Here is a 23394-nt window from a genome sequence, read left to right as displayed (position 1 = left end):
TTCGTTCCAGAAGTCCGTTTGACTTCCAAAACGTTCAGAAACCAAAGTGCGGCTTCTGATAGGCTGCAGGAACCTCCTGCAGCCAAACGGAAGCTGTGGAAGCCCCACTGGAAGTTTGGGTTCCAAAGAACGTTTGCAAACCGAAACACTGACTTCCAGGTTTGCGGCGTTCAGAAGCCAAAATGTCCAAGTACCAAGGCATTCGAGATCCAAGGTACGACTGTACATGTCTTCACTCCAAACAGACAATTCATAAAGTGGTGAGGGGTTGCTTAACCCCATCCTTTTAAGCTGCCATCTGCTCAACAGCCCACCACTGGCTTTCTCCTTGCAAAATCAGAGATACAGCAGTTTGAAGAGCTATTTTCAGCAGACAGGGCTAAGGAAGAAAGAGTCAGTGGCGTAGCGCGGGGGGTGCAGGGGGGGCCGGCCGCACCGGGCGCAACATTGGGGGGGGGCGCGCTCGCACTAGCAGCTCTCTGCCCCTACTAAAATCCACGGGTTAGGGGGCGCAAATTACTTGCCTTGCCCTGGGTGCTGACAACCCACGCTACGCCACTGGAAAGAGTTAAACACACACACTGTCTATTTGGTCTTTGGCATGGCCTGAAACTATCCTCAGCTGCTGATACAAACATAACAGACCAACACATAATGAATTGTTCCACTCTACGTTGACATAAAACCGTTAGCTAGCGTCAGACCTTAACCTCTTATTAAACTAGCCAAATAATCCACTCCCCTCTATCAAAATAATAAAAGCCAATGACAACAAGTCATAGGAATCTTCATAGAAAGGATGCAGAGAATGCAGCCCTTTCTTATTTTTTAAAAAAGTACTGTAATAGACTATAATGCAGGAAGGAAGGACTAATGTAATAGCTTTGTCTCAATGATACAGGGTCTTTTCTGCATGTGAACTCTCACGAGGAATACCAAATTAATCCCAGCTGAAGGCTTTCTGTGTGCAAAGAAAGCAGCCACCAGAACACAGGGAACCCCATTATATTCCTTAATGGAGCAAGAAACTTCTGCTATGACACTGGGTTTATTTAAGCAACATTACACTATTCATGACGAAGAAGAAAGAGCGAGACTGTGGTCATTTTGAAGCATTTCTCTCTCGTAAATAGATGACTGGCTACACTACTAGGAAGCCTAGCCAATCTTCAGATCCTCACTTCTTTGCTCAATTAAACAGGAAATGGTGAAACGGAAGAGAGGGCTGCTCTCCAACAGATAAATCTATAGGAAAAATCCTATTGGCTGTGTAGCTAGAATGGGGTTCTGAAGATTTAAAACAACATCCTGCCTCTCTTGGTTGGCCAAAGGTACATCAATGCGCATCTCTGAAACTGTGCTACCATGCTGTGGGCAAGGAAGTTATTGGTCTACCTCATCTCTCTTGACAGTTTCTCAGGGTAAAAACCAGACAACTGCTACACAAGACCCAGCTGGATTCCTGACACTTGACTGTTTTACCCAAGAGGAAAGGCAATGTAGAAGCCCTGACATTTATATGTAAATTTTAAAATTAAGGAATGCAACTCAGTGCTTTTTTCTGGGGGTACACAGGGGTACACTTACCCCTCAACATTTTGTGAATCTTTGTACTTTTGTCCATTTACTGTATTTATTTTCCCCGATTCGAACTATAAAATGATGATTTTCTTGAGTCAAAATGAGAGTACAGTCATATCTCAGGTTACAGATGCTTTGGGTTGTGCACCATGCCAAACCCGGAAGTACCGGAACAGGTTACTTCTGGGTTTTGGCGCATGCGCAGAAGCGCTAAATTGTGCTTTGTGCAGAAGCACTGAATCGCTACCTGCGCGTGCGCAGACGCGGTGCTGCGGGTTGTGAACGTGCTTCCCACATGGATCACGTTCGCAACCCGAGCGTCCACTGTACCCCGAAACTTTTTTTAGAAAAAAAAGCACTGATACAACTTAACTATGTGTTGCATTGAACAAAACTGGGGCAACTTTCCTCTCTCCATGCATCCCCTAAATCTCTTCTGGAAGTTTCCCCAAGCATTTGGGGCATATGGAGGAAATGATGGGTGTGTGGGGAAAGGAGAGGGAGGGGAAGTTCCTTGCACAAGCAGAAATCCTTGTGCAAATAGGACACCTTCATGGGAGACAACGAAGTTGGGCAACACACAGCTTGGAAATCAGCACCCCAGAGATTCCAGCAGCTGCCTAGAGCACAATTCTGTCAAGAGACACAAGAAAGGGCCCTACCAAGTCTCTAGAAATAGTCTCCCTGAAAATGTATCTCCTTCCTTCTTCTAAATTCACAGCCAGAAGAACTGTACATTATAAAAGGGCTATAAGGTCACAAGTGGTTTCTTTTCACATTCTGTGCTGGCAAGAACCAACCACTAAGTTTTAGTTTTCTATTATCATGAAACAAAAGGAGGTTATTTTAAAAACACAACCTTGGTTCTCAGCCTTCAGAATGAGCTGTTAGCCACCATGTATCAATCTCTGAAAAGCTCGCTAAAGACAAATATTCCCTGTTCCTCCCTTCTAAGACCTTGAAAGGGTTTTCCAGATTGTAGGACATTTCAGTACAGTACCTAGTAGGGGTCTAACAGTATCATCTGATGCTCAAAGACATTAGATCAGCTAAAAGATGTGGAAATAGCACTTGGAAATCTCCTCCCTCTTTCTCACTTCAGATGATAGAAGAGAAACAAGAAAGAGTGCCTATACCAGGCATAGGCAAACTTGGCCCTCCAAATGTTTTGGGATTACAACTCCCATCATCCCTGACCACTGGTCCTGTTAGCTAGGGATGATGGGAGTTGTAGTCCCAAAACATCTGGAGGGCTGAGTTTGCCTATGCCTGGCCTATACTGAGTTCTCTTAACTAAAAAATGGGAAGATGGGATTCTAGCAAGAAATACACTGTCATATGTATGCATTGGATTATAACCATTAGTGGTTTTGCCTTCCACTTCTTGCGGAAGCTAGGGCAGATAATTTCCCCTGCTTCTCCCTTCTGCTCTAAATACCACTTCTCATACTGTTCCAGAGAGGCTCTCTAAACTCCCAAGAGCAGCTATTTTGGAAGCACAGGAGCTGCAATTCCTGCCTTCCACACGCAGAAGAGTTCTCTGTTAGTTCAAACCACCACTGGACACAATCCATTGGTCCTGCATACTCTTTAGTCAAATAAATGAATCCCCCAAAATTATTTTCTCAGGTATTTTATATCTCACAATACTGGTGCATAGTCTATCAGATAAGCATTAAAAATTGTCTGATACATACTTTGTGGATGTCTTCCTAGTTGTATTCTGTCAGGGAACTGCCATCAGAGAGTCAGGTGGTGGAAGGGCTCAAGGAGGCTAGGAGACCCTCGGATGCTGAGGAAGGAACCAGCAGGGGGAGAGAGTTCCCGCAGAAACTCAGTCGGAGGGATGGCTCCAAGATACTTCCAGTGAGAACAGCGGAGAGGTCTCAGGACCTCCGCTGGGGACGCCTACTCCGCGCAGGAAACTGTCACGCAGAGAATCCAGAAGGAGAGTTTCCGTTAAGGAACTCTTATGTTGGCATAAATTCCGGAAGCGCCCACTGACGGATTCTGCCAGCAATTGAGGTAGCCATGCACCCATGGCTCCGCGGTCTGGGAGAGTTTTTAGAAACTGATTGCATGAGTTGAGAACTCAACCATTTACGCACAAGCAGCCCCTTAACCCATAACAGCAATCCATCAGTCTTCGACGCTGCATGTGCGAAAGAGAGGCATCATGAGCAACCCGACTGGAGACGGAGCAGCGGGAGGAGCTGGAGCAGGACCAACTCTGGAGGAGAGAAACAGAGCGTTGGAACACCAGCTGGCACTGCTAACGGCACGTCTCGAGGAGAGGAGAGCTCAGGATGCACAGGGGAAGCCCACCCCCATCGCAAGGAAGGTACCGGGGTTGGTACAGAAATTCGGGGGTGACCCAAGAAGCTACCAAGCATTTAAGACAGAAATGCAGTACGCACTGAACCTGCAGTTTGATGACTTTGCCGATGAGGAATCGAGAGTGGCTTTTGTGACTTGGCACCTCGAGGGGGGAGCTAGAGAATGGGTGAGACCCCTGATGGCATCGAATAATGATGCTCTAAAAGACTTGAGGAAATTCTTTATCGCGATGGACTTGATGTTTTCCAGCCAGATTGAACAGGGCGTGGTACGCAGACAGTTAATGGCATGCAAACAGGGGAATCAGTCCATCCATCCGAGAGTATTGGACACAGTTTACCATGCTCATACATAAATTGGGGTGGGACCTGTCTTCGGACCCGATTCAAATGCTGTTTGAAGAAGGGCTATCCCTGGCGGTGAAAGATGAACTTTCCCGCGCGCCCCGCCCGGAGTCCATGGATCAGCTGACCAAATCGGCGCTTGCGATTGGAGCGCGCCAAGAGGCAAGGGCTCTGGAGAAGCGGGAAGGGAGAGGAGAGCGTTGGAGTGATTTCCGCATTCCTGAGATGCCGGAGCAGCCTTCCCCGCCAGTGGAACCAATGGAGATTGGGACTGCGCGCGCGCGTGCGGGGAATTTCAAACGTCAACGAAGGGAGGAAGAAGGAGGGGAAGAGCGCCAAAAAATGCTTCCTCTGTCAACAACCAGGGCATTTTGCCAGAGTGTGCCCACAAAGGAAGGGGTGGCAAGGGATGGTGGGAGCTGTTGGGAGTGAGGAGGAGGGGGTTAAGGAGCAGGTAAAAGCCAACCCCTGGCTGCCAGCGACAGGGCACAGCAGCCAGGCCAAGGATCAGTGAACATGCCCAAGCCTGAACCCCCAAGAGCGGCTCTAGTCGCAGAGGTGCTGCTAGAGCTACCCAATGGACATCCACTGACGATAAAAGCCCTGTTAGACTCAGGCAGCTCCTGCAATTTCATGAGTAAGGAGTTTGCATCAGAGCACCAGATACAGACGCTGCCCTTAAGTAATTCCTTGCAGGTGACCACAATTGATGGGAGGGAACTTCTGGGAGGGGAAGTGAGCCAACAAACGATCCCCATGACAATGAGGGTGGCAAGGCACACGGAAGTCATTACATTTCACGTAGCCACCCTGGCGGGGCCGCCCATCATATTAGGAATGAGCTGGCTGGCGTTACATGACCCGCTAGTGGGATGGCACCAGCGGACAGTCTCTTTTGGGTCAGCTCATTGCCTAGAACACTGCAAGGGAAGAGAAACTCAGGGGTTGGCTAGGGCAAGTCTGGCAGGGACGGTGGTGGGAGAAAAGGGAGAAATACCACCACAATATGCAGACCTGAGTGATGTTTTCAGCGAGAAGGAAGCAGATAGACTGCCCCCGCATAGACCCTTTGACTGTCAAATTAACCTACTCCCGGGAGCCCAGCTACCAGTGGGCAAACTGTACGCTATGTCGGACAGGGAGATGCAGGAGTTAAGGGAGTTCATAGACAAGAACCTGAAACGAGGGTTCATCAGGGAGTCAAGAGCGTTGGGGGGCAGCCCAGTGTTTTTTGTGGACAAAAAGGACTCGAATAAACCCAGGCTGATCGTGGACTTCCGGGCCGTCAATTCAGTGTCAGAACCAGTGGCCTTTCCCATGCCCAGGATTGACGACATTCTGACCAGGGTGAGGAAGGGAAAGATTTTTACCAAGCTGGACCTGAGGGGGGCGTATAACCTGATACAGATGAGGAAGGGGGATGAATGGAAGACCACCATGTTCACCCCCTTGGGGGCCTTTGAGTATCTCGTTATGCCCTTCGGATTACAGGCGGGCTCAGCATGCTTCCAATCCTTCATGCATCACGTCCTGGGGCCTCTGCTCTATAAGAACTGTGTGGCCTTCTTAGACGATGTGTTAGTCTACTCAGAGGATGAGGAGCAGCATGTCAGAGATGTCCAGGAGGTCCTAAGCAGGCTGCAAGCAAACCAGCTGTGGGTAAAACTGGAGAAGTGCCAGTTCCATACCAGAGAGGTGGAATTCCTGGGGTACCGTTTGTCAGACAAGGGATTGGCCATAGATCCCAGTAAAGTCCAAACGGTACTGGAATGGAAGACACCCAGAACCAGGAAGGACGTGCAGAGATTCCTGGGGTTTGGAAACTTCTATCGGAAGTTCATCAAAAACTTTGCCCACTTAACGACGCCCATCACCGATTGTCTCAGTAGTAAGAAGAAATTCGCCTGGACAGAAGAAGCGCAGCGAGCGTTTGAACAGCTAAAGAAAGCGTTTGCGTCGGAGGAACAGCTCTTGCACGTAGATCTACAGAAGCCGATGAGGGTAGAGACGGACGCATCTGATCGAGCGGTAGGGGCGGTGCTTCTCCAGCCGGGAAGAGATGCGTCGGACTGGAGACCGTGTGCCTTCTTCTCGCGGAAGTTGAATAAATCCGAAAGGAACTACACAGTGTACGACCGGGAACTGCTCGCCATTCATGAAGCGTTTAGGCGGTGGCGACACCTGCTGATTGGAGCGCAGCACAAGGTCCAGGTGTGCACGGACCACAAAAATCTGGAATATTGGAGAACGGCCCGAGTACTGAACCAGAGACAAGTGAGATGGGCACAGGAGTTCTCCAAATTCCATTTTGAGATTCGATACGTACCGGGACCAGAGAACGTCAGAGCGGACGCTCTCTCTCGAAAGCCAGAGTATATGGAGGGGGAGGGAGCGCCCGAGGAAAGGCATATTATCCCAGAGGACCACTGGGTTTGTGGAGCAGCATTGGTGGGGCAAAGGGAACTGGTAGAAGGGACAGAGAACGATGAATACACCCAAGATAAACTCAGAGGGCTCAGGAGAGCCGGGGAGAACACAGGGGGGGTTTGAAGAAAGGAACGGGGCGTTGTATTACAAAGGGGCATTGTACATACCAGAAGGGGAATTGAGGGGTAGAGTACTCAAACAACTACACGACAGCCCCACCGCAGGGCACTTTGGGCAACACAAAACCATGTGGTTAGTTACCAGGCAGTTCTGGTGGCCCAAGGTGAGGGAAGATGTACGAGAGTATGTAAGGGGGTGCGACCGCTGCCAGCGAGCAAAGGGGGAGAGGGCGGCACCGGCGGGGTTGCTGGAACCATTACCCACACCCAAACGGCCATGGGAGGCAGTCTCCATAGATTTTATGACGGATTTAGCAAAATCCAAGGGAAAGACTGCGGTAATGGTAGTGGTAGACCTGTTAACCAAGATGTGCCACTTTATAGCTTGCTCACATGCGGTGACGGCGGAAGAAACCGCCAGGTTGTTTGTAAAACACATTTTTAGGTTGCATGGTACCCCCTTGAGGGTGGTCTCAGACAGAGGGAAACAATTTACGTCCAGGTTCTGGAGGAAGCTCATGAGCTTACTGAACGTAGAAGTGAATTTCTCGACCGCCAGACACCCAGAAACTAATGGGCAGGCGGAAAGGGCAAACAGTATTCTGCAACAATATCTGAGGTGTTATGTGAATGACAGAGAGAATGATTGGGTAGAGAAATTGGCCCTGGCCGAATTCGCCTACAATAACGCGGAAAATGTGTACACGGGCATGAGTCCATCTATGGCCAATTACGGGTGTCACCCTAGGGCCTTTCCAGGGGAAGGAGGGGAAAGATGGAGCGTACCGGCAGCGGAACATTTCGTGGAAGAAATGGAAGCCATACATCAACAGCTCTAGATAAATTTGGATAGGGCCAAGGAAGAATACAAGAAGCAGGCAGATAGGAGCAGAAGGGAAGGAGAGACCATAAGGGTGGGGGACCGGGTGTGGTTGTCAACACAAGGGTTGCCATTCAAGGGCGGGTGCAAGAAATTGAGGCCGAAACGATTGGGACCCTTCGAAGTTATACAACAGGTCAACCCGGTGGCCTTCAGACTCAGGTTGCCAGACAACATGAAACTGCATCCAGTATTCCATAGGTCATTACTGTCACCGTACTGGGAGGGGCGGGAATTTTTGGGACGTGAAGGCGAGGTTCCCGCGGCACCGGAAGTAGAAGAGAGGGAGAGCAGCAGTCATGTAGCAGAAATACTCGACTCTCGGTGGAAGGGTAAACAGGTGGAGTACTTAGTGGCATGGGAAGGGGAACCGGAGTCCGAAAATACCTGGGTACCGGCAGAAACGGTTGATGATGAGGTTTTAGTAGGAACGTTTCATCTCCGGTACCCAAGGAAGCCTCAGCCCTTGGCTAGGTTCTGGGAGGAACACTTCGGCACCACTGACGAGGAAGGGGAGTTCGAGGGGTTCCCAGAATCAGGACAAGAAGAGGAAGAAGAATCAGATGGGGAAGAGTATTTGGGAAGAAGGGACAGTAGTAGGTGGAGGGCGGTTTTCGAGTCATCCGAAGATGAAGAGGATTCTTTCAGGGGGTTCCCAGCGTCACCACCCAGAGAAGAGGGGGAAACGGGGGGTGAGGGGGGTCCTGGAGGGGAGGTGGATGTCAGGGAACTGCCATCAGAGAGTCAGGTGGTGGAAGGGCTCAAGGAGGCTAGGAGACCCTCGGATGCTGAAGAAGGAACCAGCAGGGGGAGAGAGAGAGTTCCCACAGAAACTCAGTCGGAGGGATGGCTCCAAGATACTTCCAGTGAGAACAGCGGAGAGGTTTCAGGACCTCCGCTGGGGACGCCTACTCCGTGCAGGAAACTGTCACGCAGAGAATCCAGAAGGAGAGTTTCCGTTAAGGAACTCTTATGTTGGCGTAAATTCCGGAAGCGCCCACTGACGGATTCTGCCAGCAATTGAGGTAGCCATGCACCCATGGCTCCGCGGTCTGGGAGAGTTTTTAGAAACTGATTGCATGAGTTAAGAACTCAACCATTTACGCACAAGCAGCCCCTTAACCCATAACATATTCCTAATTCCTTCAAATGACTGATACATTTTCTTAATTCAGCTGTTCACTGTATACATTGCATGCAATATGTCCATTCAAGATCCTGTGAAAAACACTTCCAACTTGGTTCAGTGAAATATGAATCAGATGTGTTTTTGGGCAACGGTGCCCTGTACAACACCACGGTCAGATTAAGAGACACAAATAACCAATTTATAAGAGATAGAGAAACCTACTACAATGATCATGATTTATTTTTAATCGTCCTATTACAGGCAAGATTAAAACTAATGCCCAGGTGGCATTATAAGGGCTCTCTCAGCCATTAGGTGGGGTGCAATAGCATCCATTTGGTGTGAGGTTTCATCCAAAATCAGTGCCAGTGGAGGCAGCATTTTTCCTCCAGCAGCACATGTGGCAGGGTGTGCGATGCAAGCAATGGTGGCAGAGGGGGTAGTGCAAGTGGCAATAGCCAGTATGGTGGCGCTGGTAGGAGTGACAGCAGGGCAGGGTGGCATGTCCTGTTTTACCTCAAGGGGGGGGGAGATGGGATGTTGCACCCCTGGGCCACTATACAGCTCTAACTGCTATGTAAAAACTACTGCTATTCCTTTTCCTCCTTCCACTTCCAAACTAGAGCAGCCACCAAGAACTACAGTGCAATTATGTAAGTTGCCATGGATGCTCAACAGTGGACCACGTGCCATACTCTTCAATAGGCGGTATAGGTGTGTCTCTGTTCTCCTTTCTTTCCAAAATAAAATGTAACGGAACTAATTTTTTAATGTGAGCACTGATTCCACTAATTCCTTTCCTGTTAGAGATACAGATAAAAATATTTAAAGCTTCAGTTTATTTAAGTCTTTAAGACCAACCTGTGTACTTCATAAGAAACTGAAAATATTGTTAAGTTTAGCTGCAACAGTGGCACATTCACTTCCCGCGACCATCAAGATCTCAATACTTGGCAAAAGCAGCTTTTGATACCAGCTTTCCTGTGGGATTGCAAATACTTTTTAAACTTTTATTTTCACAGTCACCCCTCCCTCTCCTATGACATTCAATTGTAGCGAACTATTCATAACAAAGTTATTATTCCATCTACTGTAATCAGGGAATAAATGTATGCAAATTATACCCAGTAGGATGTGAAACAATGCGCACATTGTACTATGCAAAGCTAAGTGCAGACAGAGCCTGTGAGTCTACAGGCAGAAATGCCAAGGCTATGAAAACGGGAAATACATGAGAATCTGGGTTGCCGAGTGTCTAAAATGAATGTTGTTTAGTGACTCCAGAATGACCATTTCAAGTAACTCTTTCAAAACAACTGATGGCACCTAATTAAATCTAAAATCATAACAAAACAAAAAAAAATCTAAACTCACTTGGGGGGGAAACTCAGTTCTTTTTCAACATTTCAAATCTTAAAAGAAATCACTGCATATCTACAAGGTAAACTGAAGAATTGTGCGACAGACATATCATATGTTCTATCATATTGTTCTTATGTGATTTTTCTTTACCTGAAATATTAAGTAAACAACTGTACTTGAGCGAATGAGAATTCATGTACAATGCACAATTCTCACAAAATAGAAATATACTGGCTAGGAGCCAATGGGGAAACTATGAAAAATAGTTACAGCTAAATCACATTCTTGGCAACCCCAAAGGACTTACATGAAACAAAGGACAAGATGCAACCCCCAGTGTCATGTACAGAAACTGACTGACAGTAAAGCTTACTTCAACACTGGCATTGGGACAGCACTGTCTAGACCCTGGTGTTCTTCTAGGCAGGAGGTTAGTTTAGGGGGTGTATGACAGGTCTGCAGCACACATAGCTCTGCTCTTCAACAGAGAAGAATCGCCAGAGGGCTCAGGAGGTACTGGGGTTTGACAGTGGTGCCCCCAACAGCTGCCACCTGAGGCAACTGCTTCACTCTGCCTAATGGTATGGTCAGCCCTGGTTTTTGGTTATTAAATTACTTTAAGCACACACCATAACAGAGTTGACCAGCAGAAAATCCATGCTGCTCTGAGGGTAGTCAGCTGTATCATGGCTGCTACTTAGGAAATAACTTTAAGTTAATCAATTAGCTTTTTAGTAAATAAAAACTGAGTGGCATCAGAAGGCAATCACAGAAGCATTACTTTCAAGGATGAGATGACATCATAGTAAGCAGCATAAATACAACTCAGGAACACACTTAGAAAACATTTCCTAAATGTTACCACTGAAAGGAGCAGCTGCAAGGAAAAATGTATTTAAAGCTCTGTTATTCTTATTTTGAAGGCTTTTGGAGGTACAACCGGAAGACCAGGACACTTTTCTTCCTGCAGCTGGAGAGAGGATGGAGAGGGCTAATACTATTTCTCACTCAAAAATGTCTGTACGTGTTAATTTTTTATTGTGATCCTGTCTGAGCTTGTTCATCGCTGCTTGGTACCAGCTTGATATATAGGACATATGGGGGGGAAATCACCTGCTGCTCTTTTTTAAAACTACATTTCTATTGCCAGCATGTATAGCTCAGTTGTTTAGAGCATGGTGCTGATAATGACAAGGTTGCAGGTTTGATCCCCAAATGGGACAACTGCATATTCATGCATTACAGGATGTTGGACTAGATGATATTCATGGTCCCTTCCAACTCTACAATTAGGGTTGCCATATGTCCAGAATTTCCTAGACATATCCGGAATACTGCAGCCGCAAGCTAAATTCCCATGTTGACAGTGTTGTTTTTGCCAATTTCCCTTAGAAATAGCTCAAAAATGTCCAATTTCTTTGCAATTTCTATTTCTAGGTTTCTATTACGTATTCTGTGTAGGCCTATGAACGTCTAATTCAAATGATTCCAATGTGTAATATATTAGTAGAGTTGTGATTCCCAAGAAAAGTAGGGCTTATTTTCAAACATATGTAATTATCAGGAATCTCAGTTAGTATTAAAAGGGCTAGGGAGATGATATTATCATAATTATACCACATTCCTAAATGTGTCTAATCAGAAAGAAGTCCTATTAATTTGAAGTGTCATCAGTGGTGAGAAAGCATCATACGTCCGTCCATTTCTCCTGCAACTATAGCCACTGCTGATCTGAATAAATGTTTGCTTTCCTCTGAATTAACATCTACTTAGTCACTAGGAGACAGGGGTGTCAACTTGAATAAAATATTGTAAGGGCCCAGGTAGGCCCCACCCCACATAATCAGTCACATGGCACAATGCACACACACTATTTAAATGGGAATGCCCATCAACACTGGGGCCCCCCCGGGCCCCTCAAACATTTTATTGGGGGGCCGAAGCCCCCATGGCCCCTGGGAGTTGACTCCTATGCTAGGAGATGCATTAAAACTTTTCAAAGAGGCATTGGGGACAATGAGAAGGCCCTTCCCCAAAGTCATTAGTTTTATTACAGGGCAGAGTTTATGCTGGTGAAGGAGATTGAAATGGCTGTGCGATAGGCTATAACTGTAGGAAGACATCCAAGTCTATAATATGGCAGTATGGGGAGTCAGATGGAAAGAAGCTGGATTATGCTGTCCATGAGAGTTGTAGTAACATTTTAAGTGGGAAAGTGTAATGTGAAAATAGTTTTGGCAGTTCACCATGCTTGCCTTCTGGTTGGCCACCGTGAGAACAAGATGGTGGGATAGATGGGCCATTGGCTTGATCTAGCAGGCTTTTTTTATGATGGTATAGAAAGTACTAACACACACTAAGAATCATAGTGCTAACCTGAGGGGTGAGCCCTCTGCCTACTCTTTAAGACAACAGATGTATAGCACATGCTAACACACCACATACTTTAGGAGCTGGAAGAGTATCTGTGTGCAGCAGCTGTCATTCCATTATTCAAGATAAGTACAGATGCATCCAACAGCCTTTCCAGTTATTACAAATTTCACTGTCCATTTATATATAATTTCCCCCAAAACACTACTCACAACTGTTGGAGGTCTTAAGGGGCTGTATGACGGCTGAAAATGAAACCAGTGCTTTTTACTTTTAAACCAGAACCATTTATTATTACTTATACAAATTGTAAGGGTAAACAGTGGCTGACCACAGAGAAGCTCAATTTAACTTATTTCAACAGATCGGAAACCCAAGAGGCCAATCTAATGGTTTGGCTGGTGAGGTCTTAGGTTATTATGAAATGGAAAAAGGAAAGAAATAATTTTCTAGCGACTGTATCCATTTACCTGGAAATATATTCCGTTTAACTTAATTGGACTTGCAACAATTTGATCAAGAATACTTGCTTTCATCAAGCACTAACAGAACTATTTAACACTATGCATTTCTACCTGTAAGTTCTATTGGATCTTATTCTCAGGTAAGCATGCATTGGACTGCAGACTAAAGCAGACAAATACTATACATACAATTAATACCATCCTACCTCTGGATTTCCACTGCCTGATCCAAAGTCTCCTCTATCCCCTCTACAACCCGCTATCAGCATCAAACTTCTATATCTACATTCTGTTTGAGGTTTCATTCTCAATGGCCCCTACTTTCCTTAACTTTGCCTTTCCCCATTGCTACTACCACTTTAAAGCTATTCTTCTCTCAGGTTCCTGTTTCTGAACACACTGTCTTCTATCAATCACCTCCTTCTTTTGACTTTTTCTGGGTTGTCTTCTTAATTGGCTTCCCAGCTTTCAAGCTCCCAACTTGACCACAGTGATGAACCACTTCCTGCCTCTAAGAATTGTGAGAGATTTTACTTATCTTAACTGACATTTTAGTCTGTTATGGAGGCTGTACTCTGTCAAGGGACACGGGTGGCGCTGTGGTTTAAACCACTGAGCCTCTTGGGCTTACTGATCAGAAGGTCGGCAGTTTGAATCCCTGCAACGGGGTGAGCTCCTGCGAACGGGGTGAGCTCTGTCCCAGCTCCTGCCAACCTAGCAGTTTGAAAGCATGTCACTGCAAGTAGATAAATAGGTACCACTGTGGTGGGAAGATAAATAACGTTTCCATGTGCTCTGGTTTCCATCATGGTGTTCTGTTGCGCCAGAAGCGGTTTAGTCATGCTGGCCACATGACCCGGAAAGCTGTCTGTGGACAAACGCTGGCTCCCTCGGCCTGAAAGCGACCCCATAGTTGCCTTTGACTGGACTTAACCTTCCAGGGGTCCTTTACCTTTACCTTTTTACTCTTTGTCAATATTCACAACAAAATCAATTACTAAGGAAGACTCTCAAACAAGTGAGATTCCTCACTGGCCTTGCAGCCATTTTAGATCTGGTCCTAACCAATGTTGATGACCTGGTTAGTGGGGTAGAAGTGGAAGGATCATTAGGCGCGAGTGATCATGCTCTTCTGAAGTTTACATACAGCGGAAAGGAGCAGCCAAGCATACTAGGATTCAATTTCTTGACTTTAAGAAAGCCGACTTCATAAAACTTAGGGAAGTGCTGGGTGAGATCCCATGGACAGTAATACTAAAAGGAAAGGGAGTTCATGATGGCTGGGAGTTTGTTAAGAGGGAGATAGTAAAAGCACAACTTCAGGCAATACCAATGAGATGGAAACATGGAAGGTGCCTAAAGAAGCCAGGGTGGCTATTTAAAGAACTTTTAACGGAGTTAAGATTAAAAAAGGATGTGTACAAAAAATGGAAAAGGGGGGAAACCACCAAAGAGGAATTCAAACAAATAGCCAGCACGTGTAGACACAAAGTCAGAAAAGCTAAAGCACAGAATGAACTCAGGCTTGCTAGAGAGGTTAAAAGCAACAAAAAAGGCTTTTATGGGTATGTTCGTAGCAAAAGGAAGAACAAAGAAACAGTGGGGTCACTCAGAGGAGAAGATGGTGAAATGCAAACACTGGACACAGAAAGGGCTGAACTCCTCAATGCCTTCTTTGCCTCAGTCTTCTCCGATAAAGAAAACAATGCCCGACCTGAAGAATTTGGAGCAAATGATTCAGCAGAGGAAACACAGCCCAGAATAACTAAGGAGATAGTACAAGAATACTTGGCTAGTTTAGTAGATGTATTCAAGTCTCCAGGGCCAGATGAACTGCATCCAAGAGTATTAAAAGAACTGGCAGATGTGATCTCAGAACCACTGGCAGTCATCTTTGAGAATTCCTGGAGAACAGTCGAAGTCCCGGCAGACTGGAGGAGGGCAAATGTTGTCCCTATTTTCAAAAAGGGGGAAAGAGAGGACCCAAATAATTACCACCCAGTCAGTCTGACATCAATACCAGGGAAGATTCTGGAGCAGATCATTAAGCAAACAGTCTGTGAGCACCTAGAAAGGAATACTGTGATCACCAGTAGTCAGCATGGATTTCTGAAAAATAAGTCATGTCAGACTAACCTGATCTCGTTTTTTGACAGAATTACAAGCCTGGTAGATGAAGGGAACGCAGTGGATGTAGCCTACCTTGATTTCAGCAAGGCATTTGACAAGGTGCCCCATGATATTCTTGTAAAGAAGCTGGTAAAATGCGGACTTGGCTATGCTACCACTCAGTGGATTTGTAACTGGCTGACTGAATGAACCCAAAGGGTGCTCATCAATGGTTCCTCTTCATCCTGGAGAAGAGTGAGTAGTGGGGTGCCACAGGGTTCTGTCTTGGGCCCGGTCTTATTCAACATCTTTATCAACGACTTGGATGATGGACTCAAGGGCATCCTGATCAAATTTGCAAATGACACCAAACTGGGAGGGGTGGCTAACACCCCAGAGGACAGGATCACACTTCAAAACGACCTTGACAGATCAGAGAACTGGGCCAAAACAAACAAGATGAATTTTAACATGGAGAAATGTAAAGTACTGCACTTGGGCAAAAAAAATGAGAGGCACAAATACAAGATGGGTGACACCTGGCTTGAGAGCAGTACATGTGAAAAGGATCTAGGAGTCTTGGTTGACCACAAACTTGACATGAGCCAACAGTGTGACGCGGCAGCTAAAAAAGCCAATGCAATTCTGGGCTGCATCAATAGGAGTATAGCATCTAGATCAAGGGAAGTAATAGTGCCACTGTATTCTGCTCTGGTCAGACCTCATCTGGAGTACTGTGTCCAGTTCTGGGCACCACAGTTCAAGAAGGACACTGACAAACTGGAACGTGTGCAGAGGAGGGCAACCAAAATGGCCAAAGGCCTGGAAACGATGCCTTATGAGGAACGGCTAAGGGAGCTGGGCATGTTTAGCCTGGAGAAGAGGAGGTTAAGGGGTGATATGATAGCCATGTTCAAATATATGAAAGGATGTCACATAGAGGAGGGAGAAAGGTTGTTTTCTGCTGCTCCAGAGAAGCGGACACGGAGCAATGGTTCCAAACTACAAGAAAGAAGATTCCACCTAAACATTAGGAAGAACTTCCTGACAGTAAGAGCTGTTTGACAGTGGAATTTGCTGCCAAGGAGTGTGGTGGAGTCTCCTTCTTTGGAGGTCTTTAAGCAGAGGCTTGACAACCATATGTCAGGAGTGCTCTGATGGTGTTTCCTGCTTGGCAGGGGGTTGGACTCGATGGCCCTTGTGGTCTCTTCCAACTCTATGATTCTATGATTCTAAGTCAGTGGCAGCAACAACTAGCTTTAACTTAGCTTTAATTTTTCAAAAATTACTTAACCACAAAGTCTTATCAAAATGAATATGCCAGTAATGTCGTTTGTGGATCACAGCCCCCAAAGAGAGACAATTCTATATGATTTTAGTCTAATAACTCTTGTTTGCAATGTATACCAAGATAATATTAAAAAGTAAAATGGAATTCGAGGGTTTTTTGTTTCTCACTGTATGTTATCTTTTCTTAACATAGGACTAATTCAGTATGCTCACTGATTCCAACTTAGGAATTCTGGAGAGGGAATAAAACAGGCTAGAGCCAAAAAAGTGACCTTATTCGTGTAAAATCCAAACCATTCCAATGCCTATTGAATGCAGCAGCTGTGTCGCTGGCAGAAGAAATGTAACATAACTAAAACGTTCATGGAGAAGATTTCCCTCCCCCTCATGCAGATCCAATTTTTGCACAAAAAAACCTTTTCTTATATCATGCTCTTTTCATTTCTCTCTCTCTCTCTCAAAATTGGGAAAACAATAACAGTTGACTGCTCAGCACTTTGCAAGTATTTCATGAGAAAAATTCCACTTTATACCCACATACATGGCATATATCACTTCCTAATCAATGTATTTTAAAGCCACCGTATTTTTCGCCCTATAGGACGAACTTTTTCCCCTCCAAAAATGAAGGGGAAATGTGTGTGCATCCTATGGGGCGAATGCAGGCTCTGTGGCTTCAGCGATAGCAACGCGAAGCCTCCGAAGCCTGCGCTCCGGAGGCTTTGTGTTGCTTTCGCTGAAGCCAGGAGAGTCTGCTCTTTGAGGCTGGCGGTGGGGGAAAGCAGCGCTTCTCCCCATCGCCAGCCCCAGAGGATGGGGGGCAGCGGGAAGGCGAGCGATGCCTTCGCGCTGCTCCCCGACCCTGCTTCGAGGCTGGCGGTGGGGGGAATCCCCCCACCTCATAGAAAAGCCCGCAAGAGCCGCGCACCCTTTAAAGAGCGCGCCGCTCTTGGGGGCTTTTCCCCGAGGAGGGAGAAGGGACTGACTGGCCGTTTCAGTCCCTTCTCCCTCCTGGTCGAAAAGCCCGCAGGAGTCGCGCGGGAGGTGGGGGAATTCCTCCACCTCCCGCAAAAGCAGGGAGAAGGTCTTGGAGTAGCGCACAGGCTGCGTGGGGGGGGGGAATCATATTTTTTTCCTTGATTTCCCCCCCCTGAAAACTAGGTGCGTCCTATGGGCCAGTGCGCCTTATAGGGCGAAAAATACAGTAATTATTAAGTTGTTTTTACAATGAAAAACTCCAATCTTTCAATTATGGATACAGTTTCTGCCAAAGCCTCTAAGCCAAATGCAACTTGAATTTCACACCTGCTATCTGGAAAACGGGGAAAAAACCCAACTCAATCTTTTTAATCATAGCTAGTAAAAATAATCATTTTCTTCTATCATAATTATTTCATTGTATCTGTTAACCAATTAATGTGTGATCCTTCCTTTAAAGATGTGTTTCTTATTTTAATACTCTCCCTTGTTTTCTCTCTTTTAAATTCCCCATTCTTTATTCAGCTACGTCTCAAAATATACACATTTTATTAAAATGTATTTTAAGAGCAAAACCTCTAACTGCAAGCACTCTTTCATCAATGTTTATAAAATCCCTGTCTTTAAATCCCATGTGCATTGACTCACTATATGCCTGGCTTCAACAATATCCACTTCTGTCCCTAGGGAGAAAAAAATTCTAACAAAACCTCGTAATGGAAAACAATATGATCTGTTAAACAGATGGCTTGGTGTAGGGGTGTTGCCTACCATACAGTTGTACAGGAACAAAGATAAGATTTATTATTCTATATGGAAATTCACATTATCAACTATCAAACACTTAACCATTTTTCTTAATGCTTAATTAATGAATTTCCATTAAGTTGTTCAGCACACATAATATTGTCCCCACCAGTCCTCCATCCCATAATTTCTAGGCTTTGGCATACAGTATGCAAACTACAGGTAGATAATCAAGATGATACAGTATACAATAAAATTATATTGATGGTATTAGAGCAGGGGTCAGCAAACTTTTTCATCAGGGAGCCAGTCCACTGTCCCTCAGACCTTGTGGGGGGCCAGACTATATTTTGAAAAAAATAATAATGAACGAATTCCTATGCCCCACAAATAACCCAGAGATGCATTTTAAAGAAAAGGACACATTGTAAAAACATGCTGATTCCTGGACTGTCCATGGGCTGGATTTAGAAGGCGATTGGGCTAGATCCGGCACCCGGGCCTTAGTTTACCTACCCATGTATTAGAGCATCCAAAATCTACATAGGAATAAATAATGCAAGAATGCAAATGAAATTGACATCAGCTAAGCCTCATTGTAATTGATGGATATTCATTGCTCTGGCAAGTGAATGAAGCAATAATAAGCACTTCAAGCATTACTATTATTTGTCACAGATTAGCATAAAGTAAAAGAATGAGGAAAATAATTATTTGAATTGATGGCAGTGATACTTCAAGCTAGCAGTTTTCACTGTAACACTTCTTACAATGGCTGGCTTTTGTTAAACGTGTTTTACATGTTGAGCATGTGCAGTCCAAAGTGACCACCAATGGAACTTACTCCCAGGCACCTGATCAATGATTGATCAGGGATGTGAACCCAGATCATCCCACCCAAATTCCAACATACTGACCACTACATGACCCGGTGCCACTATTCTGTGACAGCTGGCTGATCCTAAAAACAGAAGAAGAATGCTGATAGATGAGACCAAAGGCCTATCCAGTCCAGTCCAGTCCAACTTTCTGAAAGTTTGGTTCAATGTTAAGAACATCTGGAGTGGGTTGTAAGGGGCGTTTTTGGTCTGACACAGTACAACAGTTCACACACACCTAAGACCAATGGATTAGAAACTGCTAATTTCAATGTGTTACTGATTTTATAAAGAAACCAGTTTCATTTTATAGATTTCCAAGAAAGAAGAAAAAAATACCACTTATTTCCTTACCACTTCCTGAGAGGCATATGTGGGATCCTCAGGGTCAACTGACCAATAGCAGTAATCAAAGCCAAATGCCACAACTTTCTCCCTTGTGTCCCAAACACCCTCATATCTGCTGTCCACCTGAGTTGAAAGAAAATGAAAGAAAGCAGCATGCATTTAGTTGCATTTACAAGATTTATTCTAAACCACTTCTTGATTTTTACATTTCTTTCAGTTAAAAGTATTGAGTCAAACACAGTCTGCACATTCCTCTTCCTATTTTTACATTTCAAATAAAGATAATAAATACCACTTAAACAAGGGTGTCCAGAAATTCTGCAATGGAAATGATGATGGTGGTGATGATCTCAAACTCTCTTTCTCAAACTCTCTTTATCTGAAGAAGTGTGCATGCACACGAAAGCTCATACCAAGAACTAAGAACTTAGTTGGTCTTTAAGGTGCTACTGGAAGGAATTTTTTTATTTTGTTTTCTCTTTCTCAGATACCCAAACTATATATTATTATGCATACTGGTAAAATGGCACCGTTAGATAAGGAGTGGTCCATACAAGCATTTTCACTGCTTGATTACTGTTTAATCAGGTGTCAAACTACAGGTGTGAATGAGCCATCACAAACATAACTTGTATTTCACTTCAAATAACCAGAACACAAAGAAATCACTTCATACTTTCTGCTGCAAATTATCCAGCCTTTATGAACTGATCCTCATTTGTGCACTTTATGACTTTTGTTTTTGATAACAAAAACCTGAAAAGAAGTCCAGAATTCATGAGGTAAAACTGGGAGAAAAGAATTGAGAGATCTGTTAGTACCACCATCTCTGGTTACTCAAATCTCTTGCTAAAATGCCTGAAGCAGAAACTTTCAGTGTCTGTCTGTTGTCACGCAAGTGGTAATCCTTTCTTTAAACAAAAACAAAAACAAAAACACTTAACCATAAGAACCAGAGGATGCAGCAAAAATGATGAATGCCATATTACTTTATCTAAAGTATTGCACATGTTTGCTTTAACATATTTTCTCCATCACCAATTTGATTCACACATAATTTTTGGCGACTTCTTTCACCTGCAAGAGTGATCTACCAATAGGTAAAGGTAAAGGGACCCCTGACCATTAGGTCCAGTCGTAGCTGACTCTGGGGTTGTGGCGCTCATCTCGCTTTATTGGCCGAGGGAGCCGGCGTACAGCTTCTGGGTCATGTGGCCAGCATGACTAAGCCGCTTCTGGCGAACCAGAGCAGCGCACAGAAACGCCGTTTACCTTCCCGCCAGAAGGTACTTGCACTTTGACGTGCTTCTGTTGGTGTGCTAGGTTGGCAGGAGCAGGGACCAAGCAACGGGAGCTCACCCCGTTGCAGGGATTCGAACCGCCGACCTTTTGATGGCAAGTCCTAGGCTCTGTGGTTTAACCCACAGTGCCACCCGCGTCCCTGATCTACCAATATGAGCAGCAAAATTAAAGCAGAATTAAACAAATATTGTATCCTAAATGTTACAGAAGATGCCATAGCTGACTTGATTCACATTCACACAGGTGAACAGGGGAAAATTTGCATATGCTGGTTTCCAAATCCATGGTAAGCTGGTTTGTATGCATTAAGTGCTAAAGCTAGGATCCAATGGCATATATGCACCACAAGCTCACCAGAGACTGGGGAACAGTATACCAATAGGCTTTTCAAGTGTTTTCACTGATACTATCATACTATACCTCTCCAATAGTTGTGGAAGCAGATGCTGAGAACTGCAAGCTTCAACTCACTATAAACAACTCACATAAGACTTACTGTAAGCAAAGGACAATGGCTACAATCAGATACTTGACATGCTGGCTGTTTGTAACATTATTTTTTCTTTTTCACATTAAAAAAAAAAATGTTTCTTATGCTTTTACTTCTGAACTAATGGCAGCCACAAAAAGGGAGAGAGGTGAAAAATACACAAGCTATTGTTTTGACTTCTGGTATGGCAACTCTATTATTAATCTGCCTGCACCAGGAAAGCAGGCAGGGCATGTTGCCAAACAAATATATTTTTACTTTGTGCTCATCAAAAGAGGAAAGCACTGAGTCACCACACGGAGGAGAAATAGCAGTACCCTAATGGCAGTAAAAACAAACAGCAATTCAACATTTTACAATGATTTCCAATTTTTATTTTATTGTGTAAATAAGTTTTCTTTTTTAAAAAATAACCTATGCAGTATGACAAATCACCACTTGCAGTATCTTAGACAGAAAGTAAAAGCACCATTTAAAGAGCTGGTTTTGAAAAATACACCCAAATCAATCAGATAATGCTTTGACACGTAGCAAAATTAACTGTGAAGCGACTGGCATTAATTAAAACCCAAGACTAACCAGAGGTAATAGATACTTGAGGCTCCATTAGTGTCCCAAAGCAGATCAGCTGCTTAGAACAAAGCCTTCTCCATCTATTTAGATTGCCCTTTCAAAATAACTTTGATAATTTAAAACTAGCATATCTCAATGTTATCTATTAAATGTTTAATATTATGCTGTGATGCCACTAATGATCCTTTCAAACTCTTAGGGGATACATTCTGTTTTTCAGAATCACGTGCTTCTTAGCTTCCAGTAATACAAGGATATGACACTATTATACTTTGCTAATGAAAAAATGTACAAAGACAACCTGAAGCATCAGCAACACAAATTCTACAGGATGTCCTCTCCTCAAAGTCCCTAAAATATCAGAAGCATGCTCCATAGTAAATCAGAATAGCTCTTTTGGTGTGGTTGCTCTTGTTTTGCAGAACAGCATCCTAGTTGAGATATCTTCTATTTGTAGTTTCTGGAAACATTTTGAAGCTTTTTTCAGGTGAATGGATTAAAAAAAGTAGGTCTGTGCCTTGGGTCTCTAACTGTATTGTTTTAAATCCTATTTCTGATTTTTTTTTAAATTACGTGATTGCAAGTCACCTTGAGATGTGTGAAAACTAATAAAATTAAATAAGACTTTTGTCATGTTATTTTCACTATTGTATGCATTTCCTCTAATATACATGATGGCAATAATTTTGTGGCTTGAGGGCTAAATTGTAATTTGCACTTGTCTGAAATTTTGCTGCATTTTGGCTCGCATACAGTTTCAGGAAATGCAAATAGTTACCAAATCAAATTTCTCCCCCATCTGTTATGATGCTATGATCCTTTAAGAGAGTGTTATCTGTGTGGAAGTAAAACTAACCTATAAGAATCGATTTGCCACGCTAACTAACTTGAACTTATGTTTGCTTTGCCTACTGGTACAATATAAACAATTGTATCAAAAGGATTACCTTTAATAATAAAGCTTATATTGCACAATCATTCAGAGGCATGCCTCATTTAGCTCACTATGTTCTACAATGGTTATTATGTTTGACTGAGAGCTCTTGACTTGATACGAAGATAAAATGAACACTCCACCCCGCCCCCGGCAGTTACTGAGCTTTCTATCCTACTAAGAAGAAAATAGAAAGCAAATTATTTTGCTGGTCCAAAAACATTATTTATTAAACTTATTAATCACTTTTCTAAGCAAAAAGTAACTCAAAGTGACTTGCAACAATAAATAAATTACACATGCATTACAACGTAAACAAATTATTATTTATTATAAATTCTGCTGATTCCTGATAAATTAGATTAATTCATTGAGGATAAGGCTTTGCATACTTGTTGGCGGGGAACAAATGAGTGAGAGTAGCCTAATGCATATGCCCTACAAAACTGTTGGCCTCTGTGGGAGACCAGATGCTGAACTGAGGGCTGGGCCACCCATGAGGCAGACTGAGGCAGACGCCTTGGGTAGTGGAATTCCATGGTGCAGTGCCTCTGCAGGTGCCCCAGTCACCCCTGCCACTGCTGCAGAAGCGAGAAGTGGTGGCTACCAGAGAGATCTTGCTAGAGTTCTGTGAGATCTCACCGGAAGCCACCATGTGACCCCAGTAAATGAGTTTGAGGGAAGGGCTACAGCAGGGGTGGGTGGGTGGACTTCCCATTTTGCCATGAT

The 23394-nt window shown here is 44.3% G+C and overlaps 1 protein-coding gene across 4 annotated transcripts in view; it reads right to left on the bottom strand.

The window, feature by feature from the left end:
* STARD9 (StAR related lipid transfer domain containing 9) overlaps positions 1-23394 on the bottom strand; it is a 119574-nt gene that overhangs the window by 88706 nt on the left and 7474 nt on the right. For all 4 annotated transcript variants that reach the window (XM_079989753.1, XM_079989752.1, XM_079989755.1 and 1 more), the window contains exon 3: positions 19373-19489. In XM_079989753.1, coding sequence (XP_079845879.1) covers positions 19373-19489 — 117 coding nt within the window. The remainder of the gene's footprint in view (positions 1-19372; positions 19490-23394) is intronic.

Source organism: Podarcis cretensis (assembly GCF_951804945.1).
Source record: "Podarcis cretensis genome assembly, chromosome: 1".
Classification (NCBI taxonomy): Eukaryota; Metazoa; Chordata; class Lepidosauria; order Squamata; family Lacertidae; genus Podarcis; species Podarcis cretensis.
The sequence above is the reverse complement of the archived record's forward strand: the minus strand, read 5'-3'. Positions and strand labels throughout refer to the sequence as shown.